Source organism: Nicotiana tomentosiformis, chromosome 9, assembly GCF_000390325.3.
Source record: "Nicotiana tomentosiformis chromosome 9, ASM39032v3, whole genome shotgun sequence".
Classification (NCBI taxonomy): Eukaryota; Viridiplantae; Streptophyta; class Magnoliopsida; order Solanales; family Solanaceae; genus Nicotiana; species Nicotiana tomentosiformis.
In genome coordinates this window covers 104,214,825-104,242,493 of record NC_090820.1, presented here as the reverse complement: position 1 = coordinate 104,242,493, position 27,669 = coordinate 104,214,825, and the positions used below count along the sequence as shown (strand labels likewise).

The 27,669-nt window shown below is 33.5% G+C and overlaps 5 protein-coding genes across 14 annotated transcripts; 1 reads left to right on the top strand and 4 right to left on the bottom strand.

The window, feature by feature from the left end:
- The first annotated feature begins 1,254 nt into the window (after positions 1 to 1,254).
- Positions 1,255 to 1,776, top strand: LOC104110104 (dof zinc finger protein DOF1.5-like). The gene has a single exon (XM_009619530.4). It carries the CDS (start codon positions 1,255 to 1,257, stop codon positions 1,774 to 1,776), a length of 522 nt encoding a protein of 173 aa, XP_009617825.1.
- A 902-nt stretch (positions 1,777 to 2,678) lies between these two features.
- Positions 2,679 to 4,313, bottom strand: LOC104110103 (pollen allergen Sal k 5.0101). The gene is made up of 2 exons (XM_009619529.4): positions 4,051 to 4,313; positions 2,679 to 3,291 (listed from the first exon to the last, which is right to left on the bottom strand). Exons 1-2 carry the CDS (start codon positions 4,214 to 4,216, stop codon positions 2,942 to 2,944), a joined length of 516 nt encoding a protein of 171 aa, XP_009617824.1. The 5' UTR covers positions 4,217 to 4,313; the 3' UTR covers positions 2,679 to 2,941.
- A 2,810-nt stretch (positions 4,314 to 7,123) lies between these two features.
- On the bottom strand, positions 7,124 to 13,641 carry LOC104110101 (plant-specific TFIIB-related protein PTF2-like). Of its 10 annotated transcripts, XR_004510475.2 has the most exons (4): positions 11,928 to 13,641; positions 9,428 to 9,565; positions 7,994 to 8,044; positions 7,124 to 7,908 (listed from the first exon to the last, which is right to left on the bottom strand). XR_004510475.2 is itself a non-coding variant. In XM_009619524.4 (2 exons), exon 1 carries the CDS (start codon positions 13,478 to 13,480, stop codon positions 11,939 to 11,941), a length of 1,542 nt encoding a protein of 513 aa, XP_009617819.1. In that variant the 5' UTR covers positions 13,481 to 13,641; the 3' UTR covers positions 7,124 to 9,565; positions 11,928 to 11,938. The 10 variants fall into 10 exon arrangements, 5 of the variants coding, with proteins under 5 accessions (XP_009617819.1, XP_009617818.1, XP_009617820.1 ...); XR_004510473.2 differs by having other exon boundaries at positions 7,994 to 9,565; XR_004510474.2 differs by having other exon boundaries at positions 7,124 to 8,044.
- A 5,662-nt stretch (positions 13,642 to 19,303) lies between these two features.
- Positions 19,304 to 22,508, bottom strand: LOC104110100 (cytochrome P450 CYP736A12-like). Its single transcript, XM_070185830.1, has 2 exons — positions 21,615 to 22,508; positions 19,304 to 20,371 (listed from the first exon to the last, which is right to left on the bottom strand). Exons 1-2 carry the CDS (start codon positions 22,305 to 22,307, stop codon positions 19,559 to 19,561), a joined length of 1,506 nt encoding a protein of 501 aa, XP_070041931.1. The 5' UTR covers positions 22,308 to 22,508; the 3' UTR covers positions 19,304 to 19,558.
- Positions 22,509 to 25,633: 3,125 nt separating this feature from the next.
- LOC104110099 (plant-specific TFIIB-related protein PTF2-like) lies at positions 25,634 to 27,507 on the bottom strand. The gene has a single exon (XM_009619521.3). It carries the CDS (start codon positions 27,391 to 27,393, stop codon positions 25,852 to 25,854), a length of 1,542 nt encoding a protein of 513 aa, XP_009617816.2. The 5' UTR covers positions 27,394 to 27,507; the 3' UTR covers positions 25,634 to 25,851.
- Between the last annotated feature and the right edge of the window lie 162 nt (positions 27,508 to 27,669).

Sequence of the window (27,669 nt, the reverse complement as noted above, 5' to 3'; positions counted from 1 at the left end):
TATTGCAAGTAAATTTCTGCATCACCTACAAAGAAGATGGCTAACATAATAAACTGGTTAAATTAAATTAATTATGCCATTTTTTAAAAGTATTTTTTCTTATTTTTCTTCGTGTCGAGGGTCTACTGGAAACAAACTCTCTACATTTACTATAGGAGTAAGGTTTGCGTACTATCTTCCTTTCCTAAACCCTACTTGTGAGACTATATTGGATTTGTTATTGTTGTTATTGTAATAATTTAAAGCATCGGTGCGTAAAACTTAAATTAGTTAATACTCCCTCCGTTTCAAATTAGATGAGGTACTTTTCTTTTTAATCTGTTCCACAATAAATGACACATTTAAATAATTCAATTTTAAACTCTTCATTTTACCAATTTTATCCTTAATAAGAATCTTTTATAACCACACAAATATCATGACCCCACAAAATTTTTACCCCTTAAACTTTTAAGACCACAAGTTTCAAAAATCTTCTTATTTTTTCTTAAATTCCGTATCGAGTCAAACTATTTCATCTAAATTGAAATGGAGGGAGTACTAATTTTGGAGCTTCCCTCTTGAGGATTAAGATATTAAAACTATGATGTGTAAAGTTTATCAACATAATCTCAGTCCTCGTGAAATCTTTAGATTAAAGCTAATTAATTTGATTTGATATTAAAACAAAATATTTCCTTCATCCCTTATCTTTATGATAGCTTATTAGCCACTTTTGGAAAAATATACTATTGAGTAGGCAACCTACCTCTTTCTGGGCCCACTACAAGGAGAGACTTTAGTGCAACAAGATGACGTGGAGTAATGATGTGGACAAAAAGTTCAGCTTCAACATTTTATGCCAATTACTGTTTATCTGAATTACTAGTATTTTTTATGTATAATATAAATTTACATATAAAATTTTATCAAAATTATAATAAATACTATATATAGATTTATAATAATTGCTCAAACTTCTTTTGCAATTTTTTTTCCTTTTCAAGTGAATGCACATACATCTCTCTTCCCATATATATATATATATATATATATATATATATATATATATATTATATATATAAAAACAACCAAGAAATTAATTTAGGGAAACTGGCTGAAGTTCAAGAAAGTCCTAACCCACACCTATATTTCTTTTCTAAGCGCAAACTTTGTTCCTCAGCAAAGCGTTCACTTCTTTTTTTGTGGATTTTGAGTGTATTTGAATTCAGCCTCTCGTTAAGTCTTTACGGAAAGTTTGTCCTGTTTTCTCTTATGGTAATAAGGACGCCGGGCATCAAGTTGTTTGGAACAACAATAGAAGTGAAAGAAAAAGAAGAAGAAAATGATCAAATATCAAGCAAAAATGATGATGATTATGATCAACTTGAGAATAAAAGGCCAGACAAGATTATTCCTTGCCCTAGATGTAAAAGTATAGAAACCAAGTTTTGTTATTTCAATAACTATAATGTTAACCAACCAAGACAGTTTTGCAAAGGTTGTCAAAGATATTGGACGGCCGGTGGTGCCCTCCGGAACGTCGACGTCGGTGCTGGCCGCCGGAAAAATAAGCTGCCGCCGCCGCCTAGCGGTGGTGCGGCCGGGATATTAGGGTTATCGGGTAGTTGCTTCTTTGAAACTAATTCTAATAATTATGGGATTCATGAGCTTGACTTTGATGATAGCCGGATGTTGGCCGTGAAGGAGTGGCATGCGGCGGAGCAAGATGAATTCCGGCATCTTTTTCCGGCCAAGAGGAGGAGGAACGTCACCTCCGATAGTCAATCTTCTTGATTACTATTTGTCATGTAGACTGTAGTGCATGCGAATTAATTAATTTATTTGGAAATTAAAAAAATTTAGTTGAAAGAAGAAATATTTGCATGCTGACTTCTCTTTGTAGATTGTACGTATGTATCTATAGACTGTCTTGTTATCCATATTTCAATTTTCCCCGTCTCTTAAGAAAGATATTTATTTTTTTCTGAAAAATCCCTAGGATTCTTCGGTTGCGAACTGGATAACTTGTTCACTGTGCAATATCTCACAGACTACATAAAAGATGTAAATCGTGCTAGGCAAACCCTGTGCAACGAGTTCTAACCGAGAAGACTGCCGGTCATGAGGAGAATTGAAAGAAAGAAAATTTAAGAAAGATATTTAATAGTGTCAATCATGAGAATATTTATCTAGACAATCTTTTTATCTCCTGTAGACATCTCACTTAATTAATATTCACTTAATTAATTTCTATTAGTGTAGTGCTTATGCTTTCCTGAGCCGAGGGTCTATTGGAAATAGCCTCTCTATCCTTACAAGGTAGGGGTAAGGTCTGCGTACACACTACCCTTCCCAGACTCCACGGTGTGGGATAAGACTGGGTATGTTGTTGTTGTTGTTAATTGAAGTTAAAGAGAATTTGAAAAAAAAAATGTTTCTTGTTTTTCATAAACTTTAATCTTTTTGTTAACACATTTATTTTGTCAAAATCATTATTATTTGACATGGAATAGGAAATAATTAATCTACTTATAAATTATTCATAATGTCCCATGATTATATCCTAATCAATCATGTGGATCGCAAGCTTAAGATGTAGTAGAAATAATTGTATCAGTCAAAATGATAGATGTAGTAGATCGAACATAAACCAATCCAATGTATTTTGTGTTTTAAAAAAAACTAATATTACAACATTTAAAAGGGAAGTTAACATACAAAATTTTATTATTTCGTTTGCTTTTGTATTACATAAATTGAGATCTCTACACATTAAAGCTCTCAATCTACAATGTTAAGGCATATAACTCCGGATCCAAATTGACATTAAAACAACATATACTAAAATCTTCTCTTAGAACGTGCATATGTGCAAGTCCTAGAAATAATTTATATGTTATATTAACAATTACATTAAAAAAAAATTAACATGGGGAAATTGTTAATTAATTCAGTAAACTTAAGCTTGATCAATTTCTTCAGGCAACAATTCAAGTTCTTTAAAGACTTCAGCACACTCAGGGGCAGCTTCTTTCTTCACAAAAAATAAAGGGTTAGCGTGACGAATCGTCTCAGCCATGCCATTATTGCTAGTGATAGTAATTCTTGCAGATTCTTTTGCATGGCCTTCATTTGGGATCTCAGAGCAATCTTCCTTGCTGCTCTTCATTAGTATCATCTCGCAGATCTCATCCTCGTGGTCGCGTTCCACGAGGAGGCTGTAAACGCCGTTCTTGTCGGTTTGACCCTCAACCGTCAAGGTGACACTGTCGTCTGTGCTGTTTCTGCATTGCAACCGCACCTCTGCGCCTGCATACATGCATGTAAATACTTTTACAAGATTCAAGATTTAATCTTTATGGATTTAATTTTTTAAGTTTTTATTATTGAACTCGTTATACTTTTAAAATTTTGAAATAAATTAGTGTTGCTGAATATTAGTAAATTTTTACATATATATATATCTATAGTCTGCGTTTAAAATATATGTTGAATTTAGCTGAGCTCATTAAATTCATGCTCCATCCGCCTCTTTTAGCCACTTACTAATTAACGTCACAAATTATGAGATGATTTGATCGATGACCCTACCTTATTAATGGCAACTTCTGTATCTATTACTTCCTCATGTCCACAATAAGTGATTTTTTGGCTCTTTTCACACAGATTAAGAAATTCACTTTTTAACATTAATTAGCTCTTTTCACTATTTACTCCAAGGACAATGTGGGAAAAAAATAATTAATTCATTCTTGAAATCTGAAAAAATCATTTATTTTGGACCACAAAAAAAGAGCCAAAAAATCACTTATTGTGGAGCGGAGGGAGTATTACTTTTATTGTTGTTCTGTCTCCAGGTTCGAAATTTTATTTTATTTTTTCCTTTTAGATGCATAATAATAAGCTTGATTCTAAAAAAATCCTCCTATCTAAGTTGCACTATAAAATTAAAAACAAAAAAAAACAAAGAATAAAACATCATTCTTTTTTTATTTTATTATTTTCAGTTTTCATAACTTTTAAAAAACTGTTTACATATAAAATAGAAAAAAGAAAAATAATAAATACCTGGCATTGGCTTACTGAGCCGGTTTTCGAAGAGAGCACGGCAAAAATCACAATAAACTTTTCCTTCCACATGAAACTGAGCCTGAGCTTGAGCCTGAGTTATCCCGATTAGGGAAAACAAACAAATAGCACTGGCAATTAGAATAATTGCACCTGATTTTGTCATTTTTCTTTTTTCTTGCTCTAGATTGCAAATGATAAAAGTTAATAAAATCTACAAGGAGAGTTCCTGTATTTTTATTTAGAGGAAAGTGATGAAATTTGTAATTGAGAGGATGGTTTATATTTTGCATTTTCAGTTATTATTGTGAGGTTATCATGTTCTTTTGGTATTTCTGTGGTTACATTTTTCTTTTTTTTAATTTTTACTTAATTGATAAAATTAATCCTTTTATTTTCTTTTTGTTTAATGGAAAAGAAATAGAAGTTCCTCCTATTTTCACTCATCTATAGAAAAATCAAGGGTATATTAGTGGAATCTTACTAAAGTTTAGCTCGGACGCTCAATTTCTTTTCCAAATAAATTCAACAACAAAAATAAATTTTGATGAAACAATAGCACAATTAAGGGTCACCAATAATCGTATCAGCATTTACGGAAACAGAAAATTCATCAAAGAGATTAAAAATAAAAAAATTAAAGACCTGAAGAAACCAAGAAGATTCAACATCTAATAACCTAAGTCTTTATTCTCTATTTTTCCACATACGTTATATAAGTTGTTTAAAAGGTCGAAAGGTGTCAAAATGGATAATTTGGTCAAGATTGACTATAGTCTTGTCCCACGTCGTCCAAACTTTATTTTGGTCAAATGTGATTGGTTAAATATGTTAAATGGAAAATCACAATCAATTCAAGACTTCTTAAAACTTTTTTTTTGGGGGTGGTTACAATTGGATCAATGAAAAGTTTTTTTTATCTGTCTATTTCATTTTTATTTTAGTTAGAAAATTGAGTAAAATATTGCGTAAAACTTAACATGAGCTTATTCGCTTCAGCTACTAAAATAACTACCCTCTATAGCCCCTCAAAATTTTAATAACCCATGTTTTTTCTTACTTACACGAAATGGCCCTTCGGCCCAAACATATTACATCTAATAGCACGAAATGTCTATTTTATATATTTTTTGTATAGTGACAGTCTATTTTGTATAATGACAGTCTATTTAGTATATATTTTGTATGGTGACAGTCTATTTTGTATATATTTTGTATAATGACAATCTAGTGTATATAAATTGGATAGTAGCAGTCTATTTAGTATATTTTTGTATAGTGACAGTCTATTGTATATAAATTGTATAGTGACAGTCTATTTTAGTATATTTTTTGTATAGTGGCAGTCTATTTCGTATATACATTGCATAACATTTATATATAGAGTGTATTCTTGCAATGTATCCATAATATATCATTAATGTATCCCGAACGCTTTTGTATATCCAAAGTGTATAGACCGTTCTACAATGTACAAATTTTGTATATATAAAGTGAACCTGGCTGACGGATTTGTTGTTATTTCTGCATTAAAACAGATGCAGATATGAAAACAACTCATACAACAAGCTCGCGCATAATTGTTCACTTCCCAAAATGCTGAAATATATTGAAGTATTGAACTCTCTACCGGTTGTTCTCTTTTAATTTTGATTTTTCTAAATTCTACATGTAGAAGTTAAATGATTTCCATGACCAGTGACCACAAAATGTAGAAATTAAAAGGCCATTAAAGTCTCAGACCAACAAACAACTATATATGTTGCCGAGGTAAGACTTAAAGTAGTAAAAGTTTCAAATATATAGACCATGAACATAGATAAGTGAGGCTTGCTCAATTGGTAAAAGTACCTCTACCTACGACCGTTAGGTCTTGGGTTCGAGTCACAGTAGAGGGGAAGTGTGGAAACACTATAGATTCTCCTAATTTGGGAGGGGTTTAAAAAAAACAATATAGACCATGAACATGAAAATCATTGCCAGCTGAAATAAAATGTCTGGTTTCCAGCTAGAGAGGTGAGAGTGTGACCACATATGAAACTTGCATTCTTGGTGTAAGCTTGTGGTCCATTTTAGAAAATTCCAGATTGGTTTGACTTCCATTTTTTTGGATCTCAACCAAGACCTGAATATATATCATCATATAAGATGTATGAATTAGTGGACCTTTTTCTACTAACTGAAAGTGCAGCCCTAGAATGTTACTGAAGCAAATTCAAGCTTTTAACTAATTTATTGTTGTTGGCTATAAACGGATTGATCTGTGGGTTTAAGTTATATTCGGGAGATTTGATTGATTCTGAATCAATATTATAGAAAAATGGAGGATAGGTACCGGGAGAGTTCCTCTAATCTCATATTTAGGCTAGTCATTATAATTTGTTTGGGGTTATAAATTGTATAGATCAACTCATGACTAGGAGATGATAATAGTTTGCACCGACCGGCTACAAATGATATTTGCTCAAAATTAATGCTAATGAAAGACCATAATTCTTAATAAGTCATTATATTGGTTATCAGAGATAAATTCAAGATGTGATTCTAAATTACGTCTCATAGGCTGCAAATGTTTTTGGTAATATTGCTATTACAAACTTGAGTCGTATCACCCTTTTTAAATTCCCTCCCCCTCTTCCCCCCTCAAATTAACTAATTCTAACTAACCAACATGACATTAATATTTAAGTTGGGTATACTATTTTTCTCCTTAATGACAATAATGTCTGGACCATCTTGCATACACCTCAATTATTCCACCCGGTATCTACTACCTCCCACCAGCATATATAGCAAGTAACTCTGCTTACCAAGGTTTAGGCAAATGAGAAAAAATCACCTAACATTTTTTTCTTCCTCTAAAATTTAAACCCGAGACCTCATGATACTGCTCCTACTTTATTGACCAATGGGCCCCACCCTTAAGTGGGGGGTCTACTTTTATAATCCAAGGGACCCTTAATTTTCATGGTTTAACTATGTCACAAATCCATGAACAAACCTATATAAATTGAACTGGAATTGGCATCTTATTCTTGGAACAATGCACCGGCAAGAAGTAAAAACCAGCAGCTTTGGTGGCTAATACAATGTTCATATCTTTGATTTCTCCATTAAGTTTTGTCTCTTACATACAATCACCATTTTATAAATTCAGTTTTCCCTCAAACAGATAACCAAAAACAGCAAGAAAAATCAATTCCTAAAGAACTTAAAAGTGAGGAAATCCATGGCAGAAAAGGAAGGAGCAATTGTGAAGAAGGGTCATGAGGAAGGTTTGAAAATGGCGCTTTCCCTTCTTGAAGAATATGAACTTCCAGCAGGGCTTCTCCCTCTAGCTGAAGTAATCGAAGTCGGATTCGCTAAAACCACCGGATACATGTGGATCCTGCAGCAGAAAAAAGTTGAGCATAACTTCAAGATGATAAGTAAACTGGTGAGTTATGGTACCGAAATAACAGGATACGTTGAGAAGAAGCGGATCAAGAAACTCAAGGGAGTTAAGGCTAAGGAGCTGATGCTATGGCCGCCAGTCGGTGACATCACAGTGGATACTCCTACTGGCAAGATTCACTTCAAGAGTCTCGCTGGAATCACGAAAACTTTCCCAGTTGAGGCTTTTGCCGCTGGACAGTAAGGGGAGAAAGCCTATCTTCTGATCCACCAACAACCTGGCATATCTTTAGATTTATATGTTTTTCTGTAATGTTTGCTTCCTTCCTACGCCTGAACCTGTTTGTCGGTCAGCTCCACGTTGAGCCAAATAAGAATTTGTCTTTAGATGCTTTTTCAAGAAAGGAATGATGAAAGAGACATCCTGTATTACCATGCAACATTCATTTCTGTCCAGTCTTTGAGCTGAAAATCACATAAAGTTACACAAAGTGAAAGAAGAATTCTAGATATAAACAGAAAGTAACGAATTATTTCAGCATAAGGTAACCTTGCTAAAAGGAGGAAGAGATATTCTTATCGTTCATTCTCGTCATGCATCCTGCCGTTGACAAACAATTTGTCAAACTAAAATCGTGCTTGCTGAATAACTAAAGCTAAAAAAATAACTGGTGTTGATCATTGCAGATGCTTCAAACACTTGATAACAGAAATAATCATACTACAGCTAAGGATTAAATCAGCATAATTAATCATACTACAGCTATGAATTAAAACAAGAAACCAAAATCTGTTATCCTATAAAAATCTATTTGATAATGATCTCTCATCTTATCGAAATCAAGAAAAACCAAAATATCTCATGCTACAGCCTACAGAAAAGTGATCAGTAAGAAAACACTTACTTTGTCATTATCTCCACAGAAACTGTCGTATTCTAGCAAATGCCGCCCATTTTTTTTTTTTGGGGATAAAAAGCAAATGCCGCCCATTTTAAATCTAATAAAGCAAATTACAGAAACAAATAGATACTAGTTCTCTGCTATGCCAAAGTATGTGTCACCAACTCAGCGGAAAAAATTTCATATCAATCAGCAAGAGAACTTCAAATGAAAAGTGAAACACTAGAACCAAAACTGGCTTTGACTAGCTTATCTAGAGAAACTATAATGAGACTCGAGAGAAATAAAAATACAGGGTCTCAAAACGAACATAATGGCAGCACAGAGGCTTAAAAATCAACATATTATATGCAACATAGCGTATGGAACAGTCAATCTCTCCTGAAATGAACAACGAAAGATGAGAGCATACATAAGATATTTACTCCAGAAACTTAGGACTAACAAGAATTTACTCTCTTTTTTCCCGATTTCCACCCAGGCTCCGAACGCTTAGGTTAACCTTCTATTGATAATAAAAATAAAGATTAAAATGAATAATTGCAACTCGACAACAAAAATCTATTCTTATGCATGCTTCCAAATCCTATGACAAAACTCAGAAATTTGAAGGACATGACTGTATATTGAAAGTGAGATACTTCTTCCTTTTCTTTATTTTTTGTTTTTTGGATAATTGAGAAATCACCGGGAGCTAGTGGCGCACCGGTTCAAAACCAGGCAGACAATGAACTCGCCCCTCTACCCTTCTCCACTTAAATACCAGGCTATCTACGGCAGGGTTGGAACCCATGATATGCGCCTAACCCATACATCACATGATGCGCTCTTACCACTAGACCAAAGCCCTAAGGGCATGTTGACTACGCGATACTTTTCTTTCTTTTCTTTTCTTTTCTTTTTTTTGATAACCTGTTGACTGTGAGATACTTATCTTGCCGATACTCAGGTTAAGACATACTGGCAAGTGGAAGGTTAGTTCAGAGCTAGCAACAGATTAAGGATCGACTAAATACAAATTCATGGCAGTGGGAGCTTTAAACAGATTTTGACACTAAGAAATTTTGCATGAAAATCAATACCTATGCACTGGTTATTGCAGGTGCTTGAAGCAACCAGTTATAGTAAGAGATCTTTTTCACGATCAAATAGTGGCTTCTATTTAGTAGAGGCATAAGCTTATGGAAAAAACTGCTCCGAATAAGGCAGGAGAATGGCTGCTACAGACAAATAAAATAGACCAAATCATTTTGAGATATGATAAAACCTAATTATCTTTACTCATGTAAAAAACAGTGGAAAACAGCAAGCTCAACAGAAATTACAAAAGCAACACTAATATATATGAAGTTTAATAGTGCAACAGGCACAGCTACAGTTCATACCCTAACAGGTCCTAGGAAGTACTTTCGGGAAGTGAGTGAGTCTATAACAATAAGTACCTCAGTCACTTTGAAGATATCAAGAGATTTATCATCCACAACTTTTCAAATAAGAATAAAACATATATATTACCATCCCTTCCAAACAGTGGCTTTGAATTTTCATTGTAAAGTTCTTGATGTGGGCTTCTCTAGCTAGCTGCATTACCTATCTTGAATGAGGGCATTGATGTCTGAGAAACATGAGCGGTGCTCATAGCTTATTATGGGTGTGTCGACAAAGCTAACACTAGAAAACGCAAAACAAAACAAAACAAAAGAGAATGTAAAATCTGTTTATTTTTTCACAATGATGGGACTCTAGCTTCACAATCGTGGTATCGATAAAGTTGCTGATCAAACGAATGAGTTTTAAGCTTGTCATGACGGAAATACAGCCCCGCCTTATTAAAATTCATAAACATCAACATCATTCAAGTACAGAAATGGTACTGTAGTTTTTATAACACCGGTTGGAGGAGAAACAGAACAGTAATGCAATTTAAGACAGATATGCTGTATTTTAGCAAGAAAAGAATCTCTCATTTAACTTAGCTACTTTTACCTTTACCAAAATCTAACTAAATGTGTATATTCTCTAACTCCATAACTAACTCTTTCAAAAACAGTAGCATCTTGTTGGGCATGTTCAACTGTGGGACTATGGAAGGAATAAACCAAATCACAACTGGCAAGCCAAGCTCATTATCAGAGTAAAGACTTGGACTGATGATGTATTTACATTCACAGTTTAGAATAATGGAGGAGTCAACTCATGCTGCTAAGGTTACATGGTATGAAGATGTCATGTCCCAGCATAGAGCGAGTCAGGTCTGCTAAAAGCTGGTGTTAAACAACCAGTATACACAACGATTTATGTGAGTGGAGTCACATTTCAATTCTATGTGATACCAGACTCTGTTATGCAGGGAATTCTACCTCCAGTTTAGAACTACTTTATCGCAATTCCTTACACGTTGCATCATCCTGATGCCTGGTATCCCCTTGCTCTACATCTCAGCACTCAGGAAGTAATACGAATTTGATATACCTTGAGAATTTAATCAGGATGACCATGAATCAGCGCAAGTATACATGACATATCACATATTCTGAGGCAAGGAGAATACATAGCAATGTTTTGATGTAACAGATACTCATTTCAAACACACAATGAGTATTCAATCTTTTCATATTTTTAATTAATTGACTATTAGGAAGTAAGCTGATTCAAGAGAAGAAAATGTATTGAGGTTGTTTAAGAAAATATACTTGCTTAAAACTAACTTTAAATATAATTTGAGCAAAGTTGCTATTCATGTCAAGGTTGTGACAAGAAAACAAAAGAAAATGACTCAAAATCTATACACTTAATAATGAAATTTTAAACTACCTCCTCCTCAAACCCTTCCTGGTTTTAATATTTCCAACTATATCAAGTTTTATTTTTTTTTAATTTAAAATCTTAACAAAAAGAATAACTGGAGTAAACTTATTTATTAGTTATCAAAAGTGCCAGTCAATTATTTGACAATTTCCCAAATCAAAGTAGGAAAGATGGTTTCAACCATCAATCAGAACTAGCTCAAGCTTTAGATAATTCAAGTATTGACACATTTATTCAATGCTGCACAAGTTAGTCGGAAGATACTTATATATACACGAACTAGGGTGGGGTGTATAAAAACTCAGCATATAGTGATGAACAATTCAGCATTTGCTTCCTTTAGTAAATCAAAGATCCCCTTCTTAGCTCTTTCTCTTATAGAAGCATTAAAAAGCCAAGACTGTCTTTATACAAATGTCCAATGGTTTACTGGGAGAAACAGAACTTCTCTTCCCAGAAAAGAAAGGAAAAGCCAGAGTTATTAAAGTCAGAACATATACAGAGAATACAAAGAAAATATACGGCATAGATGACATGATGGAGTTAAGAGAGCAGAAAATCAAGATAGACACAGAAGAAACATAATTTGTTCATTTATATTCAACTACTATACTTCCCCCTTTTATATCAAATTATGGAATTCATGCAAATTTACAGAGCGAAAAGTTTAACAAAAATAGCTCCTATTCTCTCGCGGAATCAGTCAAAAAGAAAGGTCAAGTTTTTTGTCTGTGAATGTTGTTTACATAAATCAAAATTATGGTCTAAACTGACCAGTTATATCTTCAATAGTTGAAAACATGCAAGTCCAACAGCGCTTTATAATACCCCTTCTCTATCTCCTCTTCTTCTACCTGATGAAGGAGAAGGGTTTCAATAATGAAATCTTCCCAATCAACATCAACTTTCATTTTCCTTCTCCTTTTCTTTCCACCATTTACATGTTCAACGGGACATTGTTCAATCTTATCAATCGAACCAGCATCCGAAGGATACATTGTCTTATGGATTCGACACTTTGCAGCCTTTATTTTTGCTTTTCTCCTTTCATTTGCCGAGCAACCTCTATCAAACGAAGGAGGCGTAGTACTCAATCCCACATCCTTCTCCAGTATTTGCTTCACTAAAAGCTTTTTGCTCATTTCCGATTCGCCCTGCCACCAGTCATAGGTACTCTTCGTTTCCCTTTCTTTACTATATCTGCTATTTGCAGACTCCAGTACAGAAACTTGATTCTTAATCTTTGTATAAATCATCGCCAAACACTCTTGGGAAATCTGGAATCTATTCGGAATTTCAATACTCAAACTCGGGTCCATCTGAAAATATTGCAAATCACTTTTTATGTCAACAACATTTCCATTGCTCAAAAAATCATCAATCAGGTAATCAAGATCAACTCCAACATCGTTAAAACTCTTCCTTTTATCACTATTCTTCGACATTGACTTCAACTCCATGTATTGAATAACAAACGGCGCGTGCTTCATAATATTCTTAACCGTAACATCCTCACCCCACGGCAAACCTCGAGCAACCTTCACAAGCCTTTCCAAAAGCTCCTTATACCTCAACTTACAAGTAACAACCGCTACTTGTAACTCCTCCGCGACATCCTCAATCGTCAAGTCAACTTGATTCAACTGCGCAGCAAACACCAAAACCGCTGCCACTACGGGCAACGGTCTCCTCCCCGTCGTCACGTACCACTTAACCAAACATTGCACCAAAAACACACCTTGTTTCAACATCCTTCCTTTAATATCCTCCTCAACCCCACTAAAAATCGGGGCTTCTTTAATATAATGCTCGAAAGAATTAACAATATCAAATTCAGGCAACTTTATATCAAGAAAATCGACAGCCCTATAAACCATTCGACCTAATTCATAAATATCACATTTCACTATCTCAGCAACTTTAACAATACTAATAGGCTTACTATCTTTCCTCATTAAAACATAAGCACATGCACCAATACATACTTCAAACCATCTACCTTGACCGAATTCACCTTCAGTAATCTCATACAACATTCCTCTAACATCACTGGATTTATTGGACAATCCTAATTGGGACATTAAATCATCAATTAAAATTTTGGCATGATAATCTTTGGATTCTTTGTAATTATAAACAGAACCTGAACCAGCAGATCCGTGACGTACGTAAGTTCCAACTGCACCAGTTATTCCACCAATTTGAGGGTCGTAATTATCGAAATCTTGGACTATTCCACATGATTTGCAGACGAGATTCCATGTTTCTTCATCTTTAGCTATAGTCCTCTTGTGACAATTTTTGCAGGGACGAGAACTCTCACTCATCTGAATAATTTAGCTTTGTTTGAGGATGGAAAATTGTGGCTGAATCGTGAGATTTAGAAGACGATTTTAGCGTTTTTTGTTGCCTAGGGTTTTTTGATAAATAATAAACGAATTCGTTGTCTTCTGTTTTACAACTAGATGATGTACCCGTGTGATGCACGGGCCCAATTATTTTTTATCATTCTTCTTGTTTTCTTCCTTTTAATATTTCTTGGTCTATTACTAATTACACACTTTCTGCGCCTTTAGGGAAAGAACAAAGAGAATAGGCTTTTGTGTAATAACTAATAGAACCACGATTACCTCTATTATTATTTATCTTTTACATTATATACATTTTAATTTTTATGAAACCATATTACTATACCAATCACTTTGTAATACTTGTCGAAGTTTGATACTTTATTATACAATGATTAGATAATAATTCAAGTACAGTTTAAATTAACTCTACGTAGGATCTACACTTTTTTATTTTAAAATATTTTTGCACCATCAAACTTAAAATTAATTACTATAAAATAATGAATAAAAAGCCAGTTGAAAAATAAGTCGTGATGTATTTTTCTCATTGTTTAAATTGAAAAATATATAGTTTGTTTCTTTTAGTATTTTCAGTTGTGTTCATGTATTACTTTTTTCTTTTTATACTAATCAAAAATAGAATAATTAAACATATTAATTTTATTCCCAAATAGTTGATGAAAAGGTATTTTTTTTTTTGGTTCTTTGAAATAATAATCGTGATTTTAGTTATTAAGAATTTTTAACAAAAATATTTGTATTTTGTTCTAGTTTAATGACATAATATTAAAAATAAATTAATCTTTCGATCACTCTAAATACTAATCAAATTGACCTTAAATTGAAATATTGTAGTTTATTTTAGTTCCATTTGATATGAATGAGATACTATTTAGGGTATAATACAATTTTCATCACAATAGTTATTTGTTGAGATTTTTAAAATAATTAATTGTATATTTCTGTATTTTGAAATTTATATAATGTTGAATTCTTATTGAACAGAGGAAGTACCCAACTAACTTCGATCATATAGGGAGAAGTATAGAGGCCGTTTGGATTAGCTGATATGAAGTAGCTGATAAGCATTAGGTATTGAAAAGCACTTTTAAGTGCTGAAACTGATTTAATAAATAAGCAGTTACATGTTTGGATACAAGTGCTGAAATTGATAATAAACTGTTGCTGTATTTGATAAAAAAAAAGTGCTGATAAGCTCTTTTTCTGTTAAAATGACTTAAATAACCTTAGAAGTGTTTATACTTATAAGGGCGTAATTTATTCAAAATTTTAGATTCCAAATCGATCCAAATACAAAATATTCTATTTGTCATTTTATTTTAAATACAATTGTGCTTAGATAAGATAATTTTTATGATAAATATTATTTATTTTATGATAAGCATATAATCATAAGTTATAATAATTAATAAATTGATAAAAGTTTCTCAGTAAAAAATAAACCTAAATAGGACAAAATATTTGAAGAGAAACAAACACTGTCTTTATCACCACAACATTTAGAAGCAACACACCAAAAATTTGATATGTCCTCATTTATTACATACAGTTCAAAGATTAATACACAATCACATAGATATAAATATGCAAAGGAATAAAGAATTTGCTTATCTTAAATAGTCAATGGACATTGCAGACTTGAAGAGAGGGGAGGTTAGGTTGAAATAGTACTTGAAGTAGTGAATATCGATGTAATAGTTTTGTTCTAAAAAAGAATATTTTAAGGATAAAATAATAAAAAATTTGGTCAAACTTAAAGTGCTTATAAGCTAAAAATTTATAAGTTGGGGGTGACCAGCTTATGGCTTTTGGCTTATTTTTGACTTATAAGCACTTTTAACTTTACCAAACGCGTAGATAAGCCGAAAAGTGCTTATAAGCTAGTTTGACCAGCTTATAAGCTTAGCCAAACACCCTCATAATCTTGTATGACGATACTTCTCATACTTCCTAATATCTAATAATTTTTAAAAGAAAAAAATTCCACAAATTAATTGTCTTAAGTTTTACTTCAGATATTCTCAAATCATATTTTAGAGAGGGGATACTTATTATACAATTTGAACAAATTTCAATATTGTATAACAAAAAAGGGGACTTGAAATTATATTTTATTCTTAAATAATTTTTTCCTAATTTTATAAAGTATTCCAATTGAAATTGCAATTTAATGAGAACTTTGTATAAAATGATATCAATTGATAATAATATAAGAACATCTGAATGTAAATCTACATAAACTATCACTATTTTTTTTTAAATAAAATCTTCTTTACATGAAATAGTTAATAAATAAAATAATGTTTCTTAAGGAAATAATAGAATTGTCATATATAAATGTATGTTACCATAGTATTTTTAATTAGGCGAACATTTGAATTAAAAAATTATCAAAAAGATAATTTTTCTAGTTAAAAGTATTTATTGAAAAAATAATAATAACAATTAAGTAATGCATTTAATGAAGATAGGGAAGGTTGAGTGGAAAGTGGGGTCCACCTGAAGAATTTAATAGCATGTGGCCATGTTAATTTTGGTTTTTGTTGTTATTAAGAATCCACAACCAAACTTTTGAGCCTAGTATACAAGGAAACAATGAAACAATGCACTCATATATTTAAAATGACCATTATGCCCTTGGTCGACCTGTCTTCTCTCTATAACTATTTCCCAAATCTTTTACAACTCTTATAACATAAGCGGATTCAGAATTTTGACTTTATGAATTCTAAATTCTAAAAATGATAATTTATTGGGTTGTAAATAAATAATTTTAGGATTATGTTTATGGATTTTAGTACTACTTGTTCCATCCAAGAAAATCTAGCAAGTATACATATGCCATGGTTGTTGGGATTATGTTTAACTTTACTTGTTTCATCCAGGAAATCTAGTGAAAGTACATGCCATGGTATAGCATAAATCCCTCTTTGTGCTTGTGTTTTTGGTCTTATTTTTATTATTATCTTTGATCCATATTATTTGCCTTTTAAGATTCTTCCACTCCCTTTAAAAAATACTGTAATAACCTTAATTAAGAGTACATCTAACCGGAGGGGGATATATATATGCTTGTAAAAGAGGGGTCGGACCCGTTAACTTTGATACAAATTCTAAATATATACATATACATAAATAGGAAAAATGGCCATATATTTTGCTTAAAACTATTAAGATCAAAAGTCAGATGGGAACATTGATTGAGCAGTTCGCTCGGTTTTCCTGACACTTTCAAATCCTGGGTCCATCTCTACGACTGATCACCCTATTAATTGAAGAAGTAAAAATACTATATCTGAAGGAAAAAAAATCAATAAATGACTTCTTATATTTTTAAAATATCAAATATTTGAAACAAATTTAATTTGCTAAAAAGACTAAACTGAAACGGAGTTAGTAGAGAACAAATGAAGAAGAAGATTAAAAAGAATGGGAAAAATTATAAGTAATTTAAAAACATTTACGGCGTGTGGTTGTTCGTTGTTAGAAACTGTGGGCAGAAGAGAAGTGTGGGATTAATTGGGGACGATAATAGTAGCATATTAGATGGCAGTATTAATTGGAAAGTAGAAACTCATAATGTATGACAAGTTCCACTACCAAAAATAACTGTACTGAGGCATTGCCGTGCAGCAGCTAACATATATATGGTCCATGTCTGTATATAGTAATTAAGTTTACTCAGACAGTTGAGAAGTTGCATAGAATTTGATTTGATCACATACAGCATTGGAGCAACCGTAATTAAAGTTATTTTGTGTGACCTACCGGCCATGGGTTCGAACCATGTAAACAACAATTAATGCTTGCATTATGTTAGGTTGTCTACATCACACCCCTTGGGGTGTTGCCGCTACTCCGGACACTACGTGATTACGGAATACTTTGTGCACCGGACTACCCTTTTTACAAATCTGCGTAGAGTTAGTAAATTAGCAACCGCTCTTATATAGGGACGGAGCCATAATTTAATTATGCGTTCAGAACTTGCACTCAAAATTATAACTCGTCTTAGTTACTGGGTTCTTGATTTACACATATTTGTTTGAATTTTTTAATACGAATACAGAGTCTAAACAAAATTTATTAGTTAAGTTCATATGAACTTGTACTGAATACTTTAGCACCGCCCTGCTCTTATGCATCAGCAGATTAAGCTGTGAATGCTCGATAATAGCTAAGCTTTAATATAATTATGGACAAAGAAATTTCGACGTTCTAATTTACGTATAGTTTATATTAAAGGGTTGCATACAATATAGTCTAATATTTGTGCAGGTAACAACAGATGCCAAGAAATAAAACAAAGTGCCCGCAAGATGAATTTGGCACCACCATAACAGAGGAATGATTTTTAACTATTTTTGTGATACTTATCAAAAAGTAGAACATCACTTTCTTCATATTTAATTAAAGGATGCTGTACTTATAGATATGGCAGCTATAGTGGAGAACTGAAGATCATGCTAACAAGATTTGCTTTCCAAAAACATTTAAAATACTTTAAGAGTTTAGCTTTACGTGTCAGCTGGGGAATTATTCTGAAGATAAATATTGTAAGTATGGTTGCTTATTGTCCAGAAGCAAAAAGTATCAAGAAATTTTTGTACTCCCTCCGTTATCAACTCATTTGATTGGATACAGAGTTTAAAAAAAGAAAAAAAAATTTAACTTGTATAAAATAAGTCACATATATTTTATGTGACTATAAATCATTGCATAAAGCTAAATTATTTTCAAATAGGGAAATAGATCATTCGTTTTCACACAAACTAATAAAGAAATAAATTTACATAAATTTAAACGGATAAAATATTTATTATATTCTCGTTAATCTGGGGTGGGAGAGACATCTGTCTTTTCTGTGTATACTAGATGAAACTGAAAAATAGGCCATACATTGGGATCAATTGTGGACACTGTCATTAGACCATCAGTGGGTCAACCGGTAGAGAGTCTAAGTGGCAAATTTTTGGGGAAGTGCGTAGCATTCATCCGGATTTTATTTAAAGATTAGCCAATACTTGTTATGTCCTGAAATTTTAAATTAAAAATCTTAAATTCGGGACAACTGGAGACATTTTTGTCCTGAAAATTTTGAGTCACTCCCACCTCCAGGACATGTCTCCAAACCTCCAGTCTCGCATTAATACCACCTCGCATTTTGCCAATCAGTACTATGTCATCAGCAAATAACATGTACCACGATACTTCCCCTTGAATGTGACGCGTCAAAACGTCCATCGCCAAGGCAAATACTGTGACATAATTTGATTCAGTAAAAAAAAGAAATTGAAACTTGTGGTCATATATATGTCCTAACAAATGAGTGAATATAAAACTTTTGAAACATGTGATCTTAAATATGTCATAATATTTGTGTGGCTATAAAAGTTTCTTATTAAGAGTAACATGAGAAGATTAAATTAAAGTATTTTCAAATATAAAAATATGTCATTCTTTTTGAAACAGACCAATAAGCACGTAAACGGTAACAGATGCGGTAATAAACAGAAGAATGTGCAACAAGACTCAAATCCTTATAGTACTTGAAGAATCACAGTAACACACGGACAAGGGAGGAACTACAGTACGACTTATGCGTTCCGCGGAGCCTAGTAGCCGTGGTCCCAATTATGTATTATGTTAAAATACACTTAATATATACAAATAATTTATTCAGAATCCAAATGTATGAACCATTCCTCTCAGAGATTTTTGTGTCTTTGCACCACACTTGTAACATAATCAAATCATGTATTTGAGCTGTCGAAAACATGGCATTAATAATAGGAACTACGTTGTTTCCAGTGGCTATTATTTCCATAGGGATCATATTTCTTAATTCCTTATGATCAACATGTACAATTTTACGCTTAATGCAGCACAAAACAATGTCTTCTTGCTTATTGTAAACATACTAATTTATCATTACATAATAATCTAAGATTTTTCAAACCTAGAGGATGCATAGTTATTCCGATTTAATTAACCCTCTAGTAATAAGCTCAAGTTAATCACCTCTTAAGCTGGTTAAGAGTGGAGACGGTAAGTGGGAATAACAAGCAAATTTTGAGCTCTTGGAGCAGCCAAACCAAACTTTTCAGTCATATCCAAATCACCAGGTAACATGCCTTCAGGCAAATCCCAATTGAAGCAATGCACTAATTGTGCGACTATCAACTTCACAGTGATCAACCCCAGATTCATTCCTGGACAACTTCTTCTTCCATATCCAAATGGCAGCAAATGAAAAGCATGTCCGCGAAGATCAATGTTCTTGCCAATAAACCTCTCAGGAACAAATTCCTCAACGTTGTCCGACCATATCTTAGGATCATGTCCTAACGCCCAACAATTTGTCATAACTCGTGATCTTTTAGGTATATAATACCCGTTTATGACAACGTCTTCCATTGACTCTCGGGGAACTAAAAGAGTCGCCACAGGATGTAGTCGGAAGGTTTCCTTGAGCACCAGTTCTAAGTATTCCAACTTAGGCAAATCTTGCTCCTCAACCATTCTGTCCAGACCTACTACAGATATCAACTCTTCCTGGAGTTTGTTCATTACTCTTGAATGCTTAACTATTTCTGCAAACACCCATTCAATCCAAGTGTGTGAAGTATCAATAGCTCCAACGATCATATCAGAAAGGATGGCTTTCATGGTTGCACGATCAATCGAGTAGGATTTCGGACAATTTTGATGTGATAACATGACATCAACAAGATCTTTGCTACCTTTGCGAGTACCATCCCTTGCATCTTGTTCATGCTCATTGATTATGGTATCAAGTACTTTCTGAACAGCCTTTCCAGTTTCCTTCAACTGCTTATTCAAGCCCTGAACATTCATTGTTTCAGAAATCATATATCACGAACAATTTTTTAGTCCAAAATAGAATCCACCAATTCATCTCTTGGATATCAAAAGGTAAATCTTATTTATCGCATGTTGAGTATTAATCACACGTCAGTTTAACCATGACGATTTTTTTTCTAAAAACGGAACTAGCTACTATGTACCATACAATCATACAGTACTACTTCACAAGTATATCTAAGCATTACGTCAATAGGAAAAGCACAAACTTCACTGTAATTTGTCGAATAATCAAAAGCATAAATTGTGTGTAAGTAAATGTTGAATATCAAATTTGATACCACATAGCATTGGTAGAATGTAAATAGCATGTTATATTGACTACTACTTAAATCCAATCTGACGCAAAAAAAAGAATGAAAAAGAATATGCTGAGACGTTCCTCACACGTACCCTTGACTAATCATGCCCCCTACACCTTAAAAAAAAGTAAAAATGCATTGCGTTCTTTTGGGTCTGGGATTTTATACGCTAGAACATAGTATATTTAAGTTTTCTTTTAAACATATAATTATAGCGTCTGTATTTTTCTCTACTTAAAAACTTTGATAACATAAATGTTATTCGGAAAATCTATTGTTATGCTCATAGTTAATCGACTTTGTACTTTACCTTTTGAACCATATACATTTTGGATATATTTTCTATATGTTTGAACATTGCGGGTCTAAGGAAGGGAAGGGGTAGGCCTAAGAAGTATTGAGGAGAAGTAGTTAGACAGGACATGTACCGAGTATATGACCCACGATAGAAAGGCGTAGAGGTCGAATATTAGGATTGTAAGTTGACAGATAGTAGTGCGTTCTTCCTAGGCTTACTGGTAGTACTAGGACTATTTTTGTGTTATCTTATTCATGTTTCTTTACTATTACATGTTGTGTTATTCTTGCCCGTTACCTTAATATATTGTTGTTATTATTATTTGCTACTTATTGCCTTATCTCCACTGTTCCTTGAGCCGATGGTCTATCGAAAACAAACTCTCTATCTTTATAAGGTAGGGGTAATGTCTGCCTACACACTACCCTCCCCAAACCCCATTTATGGGAATACACCGGGTTCGTTGTTGTTGCTGTTTGTTTCTACATGTTTGAACAATACGAACAATCATATGTTCAAATTCTGTCCTTTTAATGGTATCAAATCCAACTGAGACAAGCAAATTAAGCCCAATAACAGTATTAGTACTAGATAAGAACAATACCTGAATATCAAATGGCTCAAGAAAAGGCACATAATCAGCAATATTAAATGCTCCAGCCAATCGCACCATTTCCTGTACAATGTTCTTCAAATCAAATCTATCGCTATTGCGAAAATCCCCAAATAACATTCTATACGTTATATTCGCAATCAATTCCCCAACCTTCTCTCCAAGTTCCACCACCTCACCGCCAACAGCTGCCACCTTCAGTCGCCGCACCAAAACCCCAATTTCCTCTTTCCTCATCCCAGCAAAAGACTCAATTTTCTCCGCCGTGAGCAGCTCTTGTGTGCAGAATTTACGAGCATTACACCATTGTGGACCGTACGGAGCAAAAGCCAAACCCTTAGCACCGTCGCTTACGTACTCCACCGCCTTAAGCTTTGGGCGGCTGGCGAAAACGGCGTCGTGTGTCTTGAGTATTAGCTCGGCGGTTTCCGGCGATGAAACCACCACCGTTGGAACATTTCCGAGCTTTAGGAACATTATTGGACCGTATTTTTTGGATAGATCGTATAGGGTACGATGAGGTAGGGTACCTAGAATGTGGAGATTGCCGATTATCGGAAGACTTCGTGGTCCCGGTGGAAGTTTCCGGTGAACATTTTCCGGCACCGCCTTCCTTCGGAGGTGGATGAAGTAAAGGAGAAAACCGATGAAAATTGAAAAAAAGGCTATGTATATAGAGAACATTAGGAGTTTTGATTTTGGAACTGGGATAAGTTTAATCAAAATGGAATAGAAATATCAAACAACTTGCTGTTGCTGTTGCTATTGCTATTGCTAGTCAAAATGGGATAATATCGCAAACGTCCATGTACAGAGTATATGTAAAGTTGCCATTGCTACAGAAGAAATATCTTTTAAAAAAATAAAATTCATTAAAAAAGTTGTGGGACTAAAAAAATACTATCTTTAAACTATATGTATGAATTATTTGGGAGTGAGTTACTTGAGTTTTTTTTAAATTTAAATAAATTCGCCTTGATGTGGTGAGAGTTTGACTTGGATCCCAATTCTGAAAAATATGAGTGTCATTGCTCTAAATTATCATAAGGAATAGACAATGACATTTTCACACGTGAATAAAAGGACTCCTCTCTTTACAGTTTAAAGACAAAAATTAAACATTATGCTCATTGTTAGTAAGTTGTAAATGGATATTTAAAATCGACCGAACCGTTCGTATCGAATTAATTTTTAGATTTTTTTTGATAAATTACTTGGCCATGCAAATTACTTGCTTGAGTTCTAATCTGTTTGGCCAAACTTCTAAAATTTGATTATTTTTAGAAGTGTTTTTCAAAAAAGTACTTTTGGTGAGAATCAATTTGTGTTTGGCTAATTAATTTGAAAAGCACTTTTGAACAGTAATTAGTGTTTGACTATTAGTCTATCCATAACATCTTGAGTTATATGCAAATTACTTGCTTGAATTACTGGCTATAAGAGTACTAATTAATTGAACATTAACAGTTTAGGGGTCGTTTGGTAGTCGGTTTGAGAGGTGTTATCCATGTATTAAAATTAGGATAACTTTATACATTCTTTGGTTAAAAGAAGAGGAAAAAATAATCTCCTCATAGAAGCTACCATAAGTTATTTTCTCTTTTCCACATAAAATGTAGCATTGCTAATACAATGTTTGATTCATATTTTTCTTTTCCGCATAACTAATACATGTATAAGTTATGAGGGATTTTATGTATTATTTATGCAAGGTAGAAAGTGGAATAACTTATACATGTATTAGTATTAAAACACAAAATGACAAGAATACCCTTTATTCAAACTTGTATTTTTTTTGTTTAAAATATATATATCTAAACTATACTAACAATTTTAATAAAATAAAGTAAAGTAATAATAAATAACACTCACATTACATTTATATTACTAATCCTTATATAACTATTGCATAACTATTGCATAACTAATCCCAACATAAATTAACCTTACATAACTTATCCCTACATAATTAATACATGCATAACTAATTCATGCACTACTTATTCCTGCATAACTAATACATACATAACTAATACCTGCATAACTAATATATATATAATTAATACCTGCATAACTCTAACCGGCAACCAAACGATCCCTTAGTGTATACGAAAAACAACTAGTCTAACTTGTGAAGATAAGTTATTATAGTCGCAATATTCTTGTACCTATTATTATTTTGTTCTCTGTTTGTCTTTTGGCACTTTTGGTTAAAGACAACTTAATTGTACTCTGAATTCTTAATAACAATGGTGCTTTCAATTCCACTACAAAGAATGGCTATTTGGTTTTGCAAAAATGCTTCAAAATTCTTTAGCAACTCGAGCAGAGTTGTCCATGGATTGAAATTTCCTAAAAAGCTTGAAATGCTCCGTTGGAAAATCTCTATCGATTCTGATGTATTAGTAATTCTCTATCTTTTAAAAAATAACAATTCCGAGATCCTTCGAAATTTTTTTTTAGATATAAAAATTCAGTATCTTCCCACAAATTAGTGAATTAGACATGATAGATCCATCGATATATTTTCTTAACTCATTATGAGTATATATCTTCAGGAATGAAAGTAAAACAAAAATAATTTAATTGCAAGTCACTAATGAATGAGCTAGCTAGACTTGAAAAAAGATTTCTAAATAATTTAGAGATCTCGATCTTTGCACTCTCTAAATAAGAGTGGGTTGCTCTAGTCGTAAGCACCCTCCACTTTCAATCTTTTGTTCGAGTCACCCCAAGAACAAGGTGGAGAGTTCTTGGAGGGAGGGAGCCGAGGGTCTATCGGAAACAGCCTCTCTACCCAGGGTAGGGGTAAGGTCTGCGTACACACTACCCTCCCCAGACCCCACTTATGAGATTATACTGGGTTGTTGTTGTTGACGTTGATCTTGCACTCTCTCTCCTTGGCAAGGATTTAGTTGTATGTTAGCCGAATTAAGTGGCGGCATTTTGGTTAGATATTCGTAACAAAAAATATTCTACTTTCTCGAATTCCAGCAATTCGTGAACCATTACATCAATAAATAGCTGGCAGCTTACAAGACTAATCAATTATTCTATAATCTAACACAATTGACTTTTTCTTTTTTAAAAAGAAGAAAAGGACAAGAAAAGAATACTTTAGCAACTCCTCCATGTTACGTATTATTTTAATAATTAAGTGTTACCACCAATGTTTATTTATGTTTATTGACGCATACATCTAACTAGACTAAGTAGGATTTGAAGAGTTGACACGCACATTTGTATAAATTCCAGTAAGTGAGAAGGTACTAGTTTGAGTTATAAGACTCTTACCTTCTATGTTATGTAAATATTTTTGTCACGATCCAAAATTCGCAAGTCGTGATGGCGTCTATCTCAATACTAGGCAAGCCGATAACCTCAATAAAACACTATAATCTTTTAAGTTTGAAAACATAATATTTAGATTTAATAGAAAATCCCACAAATACGGATACAAATACACTCCCAAAACCCGGTGTCATTCAAGTACAGAAATGTTACTGTAGTTTTTATAACAGTAACATATTTAGATATCAGGAGTAAACTTATTTCTTAGTTATCAAAAGTGCCAGTCAATTATTTGACAATTTCCCAAATCAAAGTAGGAAAGATGGTTTCAACCATCAATCAGAACTAGCTCAAGCTTTAGATAATTCAAGTATTGACACATTTATTCAATGCTGCACAAGTTAGTCGGAAGATACTTATCTATACACGAACTAGGGTGGGGTGTATAAAAATTCAGCATATAGTGATGAACAATTCAGTATTTGCTTCCTTTAGTAAATCAAAGATCCCCGTCTTAGCTCTTTCTCTTATAGAAGCATTAAAAAGCCAAGATTGTCTTTATACAAATGTCCAATAGTTTACTGGGAGAAACAGAACTTCTCTTCCCAGGAAAGAAAGGAAAAGCCAGAGTTATTAAAGTCAGAACATATACAGAGAATACAAAGAAAATATACGGCATATATGACATGATGGAGTTAAGAGAGCAGAAGATCAAGATAGACACAGAAGAAACATAATTTGTTCATTTATATTCAACTACTATACTTCCCCCTTTTATATCAAAATATGGAACTCATGCAAATTTACAGAGCGAAAAGTTTAACAAAAATACCTCCTATTTTCTCGCGGAATCAGTCAAAAAAAAAGGTCAAGTTTTTTGTCTGTGAATATTGTTTACATAAATCAAAATTATGGTCTAAACTGACCAGTTATATCTTCAATAGTTGAAAACATGCAAGTCCAACAGCGCTTTATAATACCCCTTCTCTATCTCCTCTTCTTCTACCTGATGAAGGAGAAGGGTTTCAATAATGAAATCTTCCCAATCAACATCAACTTTCATTTTCCTTCTCCTTTTCTTTCCACCATTTACATGCTCAACGGGACATTGTTCAATCTTATCAATCGAACCAGCATCCGAAGGATACATTGTCTTATGGATTCGACGCTTTGCAGCCTTTATTTTTGCTTTTCTCCTTTCATTTGCCAAGCAACCTCTATCAAACGAAGGAGGCGTAGTAGTCAATCCCACATCCTTCTCCAGTATTTGCTTCACTAAAAGCTTTTTGCTCATTTCCGATTCGCCCTGCCACCAGTCATAGGTACTCTTCGTTTCCATTTCTTTACTATATCTGCTATTTGCAGACTCCAGTACAGAAACTTGATTCTTAATCTTTGTATAAATCATCGCCAAACACTCTTGGGAAATCTGGAATCTATTCGGAATTTCAATACTCAAACTCGGGTCCATCTGAAAATATTGCAAATCACTTTTTATGTCAACAACATTTCCATTGCTCAAAAAATCATCAATCAGGTAATCAAGATCAACTCCAACATCGTTAAAACTCTTCCTTTTATCACTATTCTTCGACATTGACTTCAACTCCATGTATTGAATAACAAACGGCGCGTGCTTCATAATATTCTTAACCGTAACATCCTCACCCCACGGCAAACCTCGAGCAACCTTCACAAGCCTTTCCAAAAGCTCCTTATACCTCAACTTACAAGTAACAACCGCTACTTGTAACTCCTCCGCGACATCCTCAATCGTCAAGTCAACTTGATTCAACTGCGCAGCAAACACCAAAACCGCTGCCACTACGGGCAACGGTCTCCTCCCCGTCGTCACGTACCACTTAACCAAACATTGCACCAAAAACACACCTTGTTTCAACATCCTTCCTTTAATATCCTCCTCAACCCCACTAAAAATCGGGGCTTCTTTAATATAATGCTCGAAAGAATTAACAATATCAAATTCAGGCAACTTTATATCAAGAAAATCGACAGCCCTATAAACCATTCGACCTAATTCATAAATATCACATTTCACTATCTCAGCAACTTTAACAATACTAATAGGCTTACTATCTTTCCTCATTAAAACATAAGCACATGCACCAATACATACTTCAAACCATCTACCTTGACCAAATTCACCTTCAGTAATCTCATACAACATTCCTCTAACATCACTGGATTTATTGGACAATCCTAATTGGGACATTAAATCATCAATTAAAATTTTGGCATGATAATCTTTGGATTCTTTGTAATTATAAACAGAACCTGAACCAGCAGATCCGTGACGTACGTAAGTTCCAACTGCACCAGTTATTCCACCAATTTGAGGGTCGTAATTATCGAAATCTTGGATTATTCCACATGATTTGCAGACGAGATTCCATGTTTCTTCATCTTTAGCTATAGTCCTCTTGTGACAATTTTTGCAGGGACGAGAACTCTCACTCATCTGAATAATTTAGCTTTGTTTGACGACGGAAAATTGTGGCTGAATCGTGAGATTTAGCAGACGATTTTAGCGTTTTTTGTTGCCTAGGGTTTTTTGATAAATTAGAAACGGTATCGTTGTCTTCTGTTTTATAATACGACGTCGTTCAAATATCTTGTGTTCTGTTTTCCTTGTTTCCTTTTATTCCCCCTCCCCCTCCCCCCCCCCCCCCATTTTCCTCTATGATGCCAACATTGTATTACTGACTGGACCAAAATAAACATTCTTTTAGTGATG

Coding starts and splice junctions, on each gene's coding strand:
- LOC104110104 (XM_009619530.4), top strand. CDS start 1,255: ATGGTAATAAGGACGCCGGGCATCAAGTTGTTTGGAACAACAATAGAA.
- LOC104110103 (XM_009619529.4), bottom strand. CDS start 4,216: ATGACAAAATCAGGTGCAATTATTCTAATTGCCAGTGCTATTTGTTTG. Junction 3,292..4,050: donor GCTCAGTAAGCCAATGCCAG/GTATTTATTATT, acceptor GCATGTATGCAG/GCGCAGAGGTGCGGTTGCAA.
- LOC104110101 (XM_009619524.4), bottom strand. CDS start 13,480: ATGAGTGAGAGTTCTCGTCCCTGCAAAAATTGTCACAAGAGGACTATA.
- LOC104110100 (XM_070185830.1), bottom strand. CDS start 22,307: ATGTTCTCTATATACATAGCCTTTTTTTCAATTTTCATCGGTTTTCTC. Junction 20,372..21,614: donor TTGAGCCATTTGATATTCAG/GTATTGTTCTTA, acceptor ATGAATGTTCAG/GGCTTGAATAAGCAGTTGAA.
- LOC104110099 (XM_009619521.3), bottom strand. CDS start 27,393: ATGAGTGAGAGTTCTCGTCCCTGCAAAAATTGTCACAAGAGGACTATA.